Source organism: Macrobrachium nipponense, chromosome 47 (assembly GCF_015104395.2).
Source record: "Macrobrachium nipponense isolate FS-2020 chromosome 47, ASM1510439v2, whole genome shotgun sequence".
In the NCBI taxonomy this organism is placed as follows: domain Eukaryota; kingdom Metazoa; phylum Arthropoda; class Malacostraca; order Decapoda; family Palaemonidae; genus Macrobrachium; species Macrobrachium nipponense.
This window is the reverse complement of record NC_087222.1, coordinates 5515391-5523204: the sequence shown is the minus strand read 5'-3', so window position 1 is coordinate 5523204 and position 7814 is coordinate 5515391. Positions and strand designations below refer to the sequence as shown.

At 39.6% G+C, this 7814-nt stretch overlaps 1 protein-coding gene across 1 annotated transcript in view; it reads right to left on the bottom strand.

Annotated features, from left to right (window-relative positions):
* Positions 1-346: 346 nt before the first annotated feature.
* The window catches only part of LOC135204686 (zinc finger protein OZF-like), a 37746-nt gene continuing 30278 nt past the window's right edge, over positions 347-7814 (bottom strand). Inside the window, exon 2 of the mRNA XM_064234845.1 lies at positions 347-4008. Coding sequence (XP_064090915.1) covers positions 2430-3659 — 1230 coding nt within the window. The 5' untranslated portion in view covers positions 3660-4008 and the 3' untranslated portion in view covers positions 347-2429. The remainder of the gene's footprint in view (positions 4009-7814) is intronic.

The following is a 7814-nucleotide window of genomic DNA, read 5'->3' as shown; positions in this document are numbered from 1 at the left end:
GGTTGCACCTCTATATTCCACTAGCCTTATATCGTAGGGTTCACTTCTCGGTGTTTACCATTGCTTTGAGGGCAGCAGTCTGCACCTCATTTATACTATTTATACTGGGCAACTTCATATACCCTGAAAATATTTTCTCAGATTTTTCTTTATAAGTCCTGTTGCTCCTACCACTAAAGGTATTTTTTTCTATTTCCTTCAGTTCCCGTGTGTTTTTCAGGTCATTCTTCAGGTCTTGGTATTTTGCTATTCCAGATCACAACATCAGGTCTCATAGCACCTCCTCCTATATGTATCTTCCTGTATATATCTTTCTGTATTCTTTACATATTTTCCAATATATATATCTTTCTGTATTCTTTACATATTTTCCAATATATATATATTAACAGATCTTGTGGTGGGCTGTGCAGTGACCATCTGCAAGCAGGGTCTGGCAGGTTGATATCAGATGACTAACACTCAATCGCTACATGAATAATTTTCTTGAAGGTGTTTGTCAGGAGGCCTTGATCTTATGCCCCTATTATCAATCTTTCTCCATCATAACCTAGATCTCCATTTCTTATCCATCTGAGCGACTCTTCCTTGTCTATGTAACGTTTTTCCAGTTCTTCTTGAAATCTTCCAGCCCTTCCATGGTTTTTCCACCTTTCCATTCTGAGTTTCTCATCTCAGTAACTGTATTTCTGCTTGGACTTCTAGCTATTTTTGTTGTTGGAGTCTGTTCATTAGCCTCTGTCTCTTCCAGCAGATCTGTAATGTTCTTGACCTGTTTTGTTATTGATGTTAGTTGGCTCAGGGCTTCATTATGGTGTTGGGCAACCTTTTTGGATTTTCATCATCATAGCTTTTCAAGTACTGCCTCATATTTATTACTGGTGCTCTGTAGGCCTGGTTGATCTCAGTCAGGACTATTCCACCTTCTCTGTGAGGGAGGTATATTCGGTTCATACACTGGTGTCTGTTTGTGACTTTACGTAGGGTGAGAATCTTCCTGGTTTTAATATCCATCCTGTCTAACTCACCTTGTGGCCAGTCTACAATGCCAAAACCATATGTCACCAATGGTATCGCCAGCTGGTTTATGGCAGTGATCTTGTTCTTTGGTGCTAATTCTGACCTACTGATTTTCTTTAGGCAGCTGATATATTCTTTCTTTATCTTTTCTCTCATTTTCTTGCGTTCTATACCAGTGTTTTCTTCTATTCCCAACTACTTACGTATATACAGACTCCTCTGCCAGGTCTTCAACTAACATGCCCTCCTCTACCTTTATGCCTTCTGATGTTACATTCTTCCCTCTCTTTATTGTACTCTTGGCAGACTTGTCCAACCCAAAGTCCATGCAGATGTCATTTGAGAATTGGTGGACTTTCCTAACTAATTCTTCCAGTTTTTCTTCTGAATCTGCATACAGCTTCAGGTCATCCATGAAGAGCAGGTGGTTCACTCTCTCATTCTCTTTTCTGCTTCTGCTTTTGCTTAGGTCGTAGCCAGTGTTAGAGTTCTTCAAGATTTTACTAAGCGGATCTATGGTCAAGAAGAAGAGAAGTGGTGAGAGGCTGTCACCTTGGAATATTCCTCTTTGGACCTTTATGTCTGGAATTACTATCTGGCCCTCAGAGTGTTTTAGACAGAGAGTGGTCTTCCACTTACTCATCTGTGCTGCCAAGAAAGATCTTATTTCCTCATTGATGTTGTCTAATTCCATACATTTGAATATCCCGGTGCACGGCAGGGTGTCAAATGCCTTCTTGTAATCTATCCAAGCCATATTAAGATTCCTTTGTCTTTTCTTACAATTTTCTAATATTGTTTTGTTTATTAGCAGTTGATCTTTAGTGCCTAATTTGTTTCTTGTGCATTTCTTTCGTTCTTTTTCCATATATTTGCCTTGATCTAGGTGTTCACAGATCTCGTCTGCTATGACTCCTGTGAGCCATTTGTAGGTTGTTGGAAGGCAGCTTATATTCTTTTATTTTCTTTGTTACTTTTTCGATGGTGAACCTTATTGGTGGCATTTGCTGTTTCTGGCTGTTCTTCTGCCTAATGGTGTCAATCCATGAATTCTCTTGGTGTTGTCTAGGGTCTTCAAACAGACGCTTCCAAAATCTCTCTGGGTATTCCTTGCTTGGTGGTGTTTGTACCTCCACTTTTTTTCGTAATCTTCCTATACACAATCTTTGGATTTTCACCAAACTGCCTATTTATCTATTTTATTTTTATCTTCTGTTGTTTGTTTTCTATTTGTGAAGCTAGGGCCTTTATATTGGCTTGGCGTTCTGCCAGTTTCCCACTCACTTGTTAATCCCCTATTCTGTATTTTTCTTTATTTTCCTTATTTTCTTGAGCAGATTTTGAGACTGATTTTGATCTGTCATATAGTTGGTCATTTGAGAGATCTCTGCCGTAACTGGTTTATTTTATCATGTTGTTTCTTTTTCCTCTCTAGTATGCAATCTCATATGACTTGTAAGACTTGATTTCTTGGAAAATGCTTTCCCACATTCCTTGCACATGAATGGATTCTCTCCAGTGTGGATTCTCATATGAATTGTAAGATCATCTTTCCTTGGAAATGCTTTCCCACATTCCTTACACATAAATGGCTTCTCTCCAGTATGGATTCTCATATGACTTGTAAGATGTGGTTTCTGGGAAAATGATTTCCCACATTCGTTGCACATATATGGCTTCTCTCCAGTATGCAATCTCATATGAAGTCTAAGACTTGATCTCAGGGAAAATGCTTTCCCACATTCCTTACACATAAATGGCTTCTCTCTAGTATGAACTCTATGACTTGTAAGACTTGATTTCTGGGAAAATACTTTATCACATTCCTTGCACATGAATGGCTTCTCTCCAGTATGCAATCTCATATGAAGTGTAAGATTTGATTTCTGGGAAAATGCTTTATCACATTCCTTGCACCTGAATGGTTTCTCTCCAGTATGGACTCTCATATGAAGTGTAAGATTTGATTTCTGGGGAAATGCTTTATCACATTCCTTGCACCTGAATGGATTCTCTCCAGTATGGAATCTCATATGAATTGTAAGATGTGGTTTCTGGGAAAATGCTTTACCACATTTCTTGCACATGAATGGCTTCTCTCCGCTATGGATTCTCATATGACTTATAAGATGTGCTTTGTGGGAGAATGCTTTCCCACATTCCTTGCACATAAATGGCTTCTCTCCGGTATGGATTCTCATATGAACTATAAGATTTTGTTTCAAGGAAAATGCTTTCCCACAGTCATTGCACATGAATTTCTCTCTGGTAGGATTTGTGATATCATTTGTAAGATTAATTCTCTTGTAAAATGCTTTCTCACAGTCAGTAGATCTGAAAGGCTTCTCTCCATTGTGAATATTTCTTCTTTCTTGTTCTACTTCCTTTTTGCAAGTTTGTGGATGTTTTTCATTCACTGTTGAATTAATTTCATAAGAATATTCATCATCTTCATTAGACTCACAGACTTCCTCTGGTTCTATTTTGATGTCCATCAATGGATCCAGAGACAAAAAGTCTCCATCACTGGTTCCACTAAAGGCAGCCAAGTTGCTGTTTTCTTGATTTGTGGAAGGTAGTGATAATGCACCTTCAGTTTCACTTTTCAAAGGAAATTCTAAAGAACGTCCTGGATTCATTTTAGCCTTATGTCCTGTCCTGTTCTGTAATGACAATGTGTTCAATTCACGACTCTTAACACACAATTGTTTACAAATAATTACTGAATAAATCTATTAAAAATTAAGTACAATTTCTTGAAGGACTACAACCAGATTTCACTGCTGATGTATGAATCTAATATTCAAAACAAATTTTACTAGTTGTTTAAATTTGTTAAATATGCATACAATAATTCACTGTTGTCTCATACAGTTAAGAGTTGCTATTGGTAATGTTCCACGTAGTACCATTAAACAACATACATTTCCCAAAATCCTGATGCTAATCAAAAGTGACAAAGGAAGGAAGGTTCTTTTGAGGGAGAATCTGAAATCAAAGAATGCAACACGGAGTTAGGAAACATAATGCCAGAACTGAGGCAGCAAAATAATAGGTCAAATTCAATTCAGGTTCCCATAAAATTCTCAGGCCGATTAACAAAGCATGCATTTAATAGTTCTATCCAAACATGAATACAATCCTACCAAACGTTGTCCAGACACAGCATCAAAATACTTCCTGAGACAACAATGCAACAATAGATTAACAGTTAATATTGATGCCCCACACCTCACATCTGTAAACCTTCTTAGCTTGACATTACAATAGAAATTACTTATGAACATATCTTATTGATAAATCAAAAGCCAAGAATAGAAAATGCAAGAGACCAGCATAAGAGTTTTGTGAGGTAACAGCAGGAAGGGTACACTACACAGCAAATGCTTAATTATATGTGATCCAGCTATACATAACACCATATTATCCACAGATGCGGTAGATAATAATAAGAAAAAAAAGTAAGGGTGAATTGAGTAGTAATTTGAAGAGAGATGAAAGTTTTCACATTAGTTTCATTGATTCTTATTGTGGATACAATGCATGAGTAACTATTACGACCAGCAACACTGATGATAGTCTTGGAAGATATGTGCTGCTACATTTCTTCAAATATGACATTGTTTTCAGAGCTAAATGAACCAGAGCTTTTTATGAAGGAGTATCTTTCAGTGCATGTTGGAAATAGGTTAACTGGTGGTTAAGAAGAGTGAGTAAGGGAATTCCCCTCACTCATATGCCATCACCGATTTTGTTTTGACCTGATAAACAAAGAGGGGTGGCTGTGATGGTAGATATGATATAAGGTTTTGGTATGCATATCTATGAAAATTTCATATTACAGCATTTCCTTGATTAGTGTAGCTGCATATGCATGGCTTGCAACTTGGCAATATATTTACATTTAACTCCAGCCCACCAAAATCTACATGAATGATACATACATAAATAAAAATGAATACAGTAAAAAGCCTTTTGGTTTTCCATGCTGCAAAGGTGGAATGACAATTTTCTTAAGCAATTTGTATTTTTCCTAATACACAAACTTGAAGGTCTTTACATATGGATGTAATTGCAGCACAAGCTGGGAAAACAGCCGTTTAACTTTAAATAAAATGGTTAACTATCAACGGTAGGGTGGGAGTCCCGCCACCCCTATCCTTATGCTTCACTTTAACCTTTTGGCTCAGATAGCAGAATGAGGGGTGGCTTGAGGTGGGACATTTATGTAAAGACCCCAGGTTTGTATGTTCAGAAAAATACAAATTACTTAAAATATTTGTAGTTTGTTCGTAAACAAACATAAACCTTTGGTCTTTACATATGGAAACTTACTTTTTGATGGAAGAATTCTCAGTAAATCTCTGAACTGACTGGTACCTAAATTTAACTGGGCCTCCTTCCTGGTCACGCCGAGCAGAGGAAGGAGTCCTGTGCCTCTGAATTGTTGAGCTTATGTGATGTTCAACTACCAGTCTTCTGGGCCTTGTCAATCAAGGGGCATTTATAGCATCGTTTATTCAAAAAGGTTTTGGAAGAGAAGGAGGCCAGTCACTCATTTACACTCTCTCTTTGTAACTGAACAACTTAGGTGAGATGCTATCTGTCTCTCTAGGGAAGCCAGGTGAGTTACACAACTTGACCAGCCCCCAGAGGACCCAAGAAAAAAGTGTCCATGGACCCAAGGGCAATGTCCCAAAGGTAGAAGGATGTGAATGTAGTTTTTCATGAACACACTCCCACCCTTAGTACTTGTGGAACCAAAAGGTTCTTCCAGAATGCAAGGGAGACCAATGCCCCTAACCTTGTAAGCTCTTACTCAGAAAGTACTCCAAACTACCTTGTCAGAAGTAGAGTACACCCTCTTGATTTTCTCACTAAGCCAGAAGATAATCTTATTCTTGGACACCTCTTCCTTGGTTGAGCCAGCACTAACGAAGAGTCGTCGACACTCAGGATGGAGATGTCGAAAATTCTATAGATAACACCACAACACTCGAACTGGACACCGTAGTATCTTGATCACTACCAGCTAAGTCCTCTGGGAAGGGGATCGAAAAGAACTTTAATCTTGTGTCAGGAACCGACGTCGGAGTCTTCGTTACGAATTCTTGGACAACTTAGAGCGTAACAGATCCTTGTCCCTTCAAGTGTTTAACATTGAAGGAAAGTCCATGAAGTTCACCAATTCTCCTTGCCAATGCCAGGTTAAGCAAGAACACAGTCTTGAAGGTCAGATCCCTGTCTGACAACTCTCGTAAAGGCTAGGGTGCACAAGTCAAGCTCTGTAAGACAAGAGTCACATCCCACTCAGGGGGACTGAATTCCTGGAGATCTCCACAAGGGGGAGAGGTTGAAACCCTTCAAGCAAAGGATTAGTCCAAGGGCAGCTCTGTAGCCCCTGATAGCTGACACGGAGAGAAACTTCTCTCGGTGAAGAAAGACAAGAAAGTCTGCAACATGCTGAAGAGATCTGACCAGAGAGATACCCCATCAACGACACCAATCACAGAAGACGACCCATTTCCTCTGGTACAGAGCCGCTGAGGATTTACAAAGGTATCCAGACGTCTTGGTCGCTGTGATGAGAAAATACCTCTTGCTCGCAACATATGCTGAATAGTCTTCAGGCGTGAAGTGAGAGTTCTCACACAGCCTGGTGATACCTCTCTAAGCAGCTTGGCACAGCAGGTTGTGCCAAGGGGGAATCTCTCTTGGTACCTAGGAAAGTACAGCTACCAGGCCGGATACCACTTGGCAAGTGGTCACTTGGGAGCAACCAGGGTCATCTGAGATTTGGGGTGATCATGACCCTGCTGATCACCCAATGAATCAGACAAAATGGAAGAAAAGCATAGGCCTTGGAGATTGTCCCATGGGTGTTGGAAAGTGTCTTCTATTGCTGCCCATGGGTCTGGCACAACAGAACAGAACGCCAGGAGCTTTCTGTTGTGCAAGGTTGCAAAGAGCTAGTAAGCCCCAAAATATTGAACAATCTTTCTGTAATGTCTTGGGTGTAGCAACCACTCTGTCTCTATCGCCTGACCCTGGCGAATGAGCTTGTCTGCCACTATGTTCCAGTTCCCTGGAATTTACCTGGCTGACAGCTCTACTGATCGTGCTACTGCCCACTCATGAACCTGCATCGCCAACATAAGGAACTGAAGAGAAGCCAATTTCGCTGCTTGTTGACCTATGCCAATACTGTACAGTTGTACAGTAATACCCCGAACTTAAAAAACGAGGTTAGGCTGTAGACCACCTCGCGCAAGAGGATTTTCCTGTAAGTTTCACACAGTCTCTAAAAATGCTCATAAATGCTTACTTCTAGAGTTTAAATGCTTACTTCTAAAGTTTAAACATTAAATACGACCCTAATCATGCTCCATAAGTATTAAGCTAACTTCTTAATAAAATTAAAGTTACTGCAATTTCATTTAAAAATTAGCTTAATACATTACCCTTGAAAAAAAAGTAAACGGTTCGTAAAGTTTGCGCTATTGTGAATTCACACGACTCGAATAGCGCAGATTGAGGTATTACTGTATTGTTGATAAAAACACCATGGAGTGGCCCCATCACAGGATCCTGAACCTCTTGTAGAGCCAAAAATGCCACCTTGAGATCCAGATGTGGATCTGTCTAAAGTCCTAGTTCCACACACCTGAAACCAGCATCTCTTCCAGGTGTCTGTTATCCCTCAGTCGATGTATCAACAAACAGAAGCATCTTGGGATTGCAACCACCAGGATAAGTTCTTCCTTGCTTCCTCTGAGAAAGGCATCTGGAAGAAT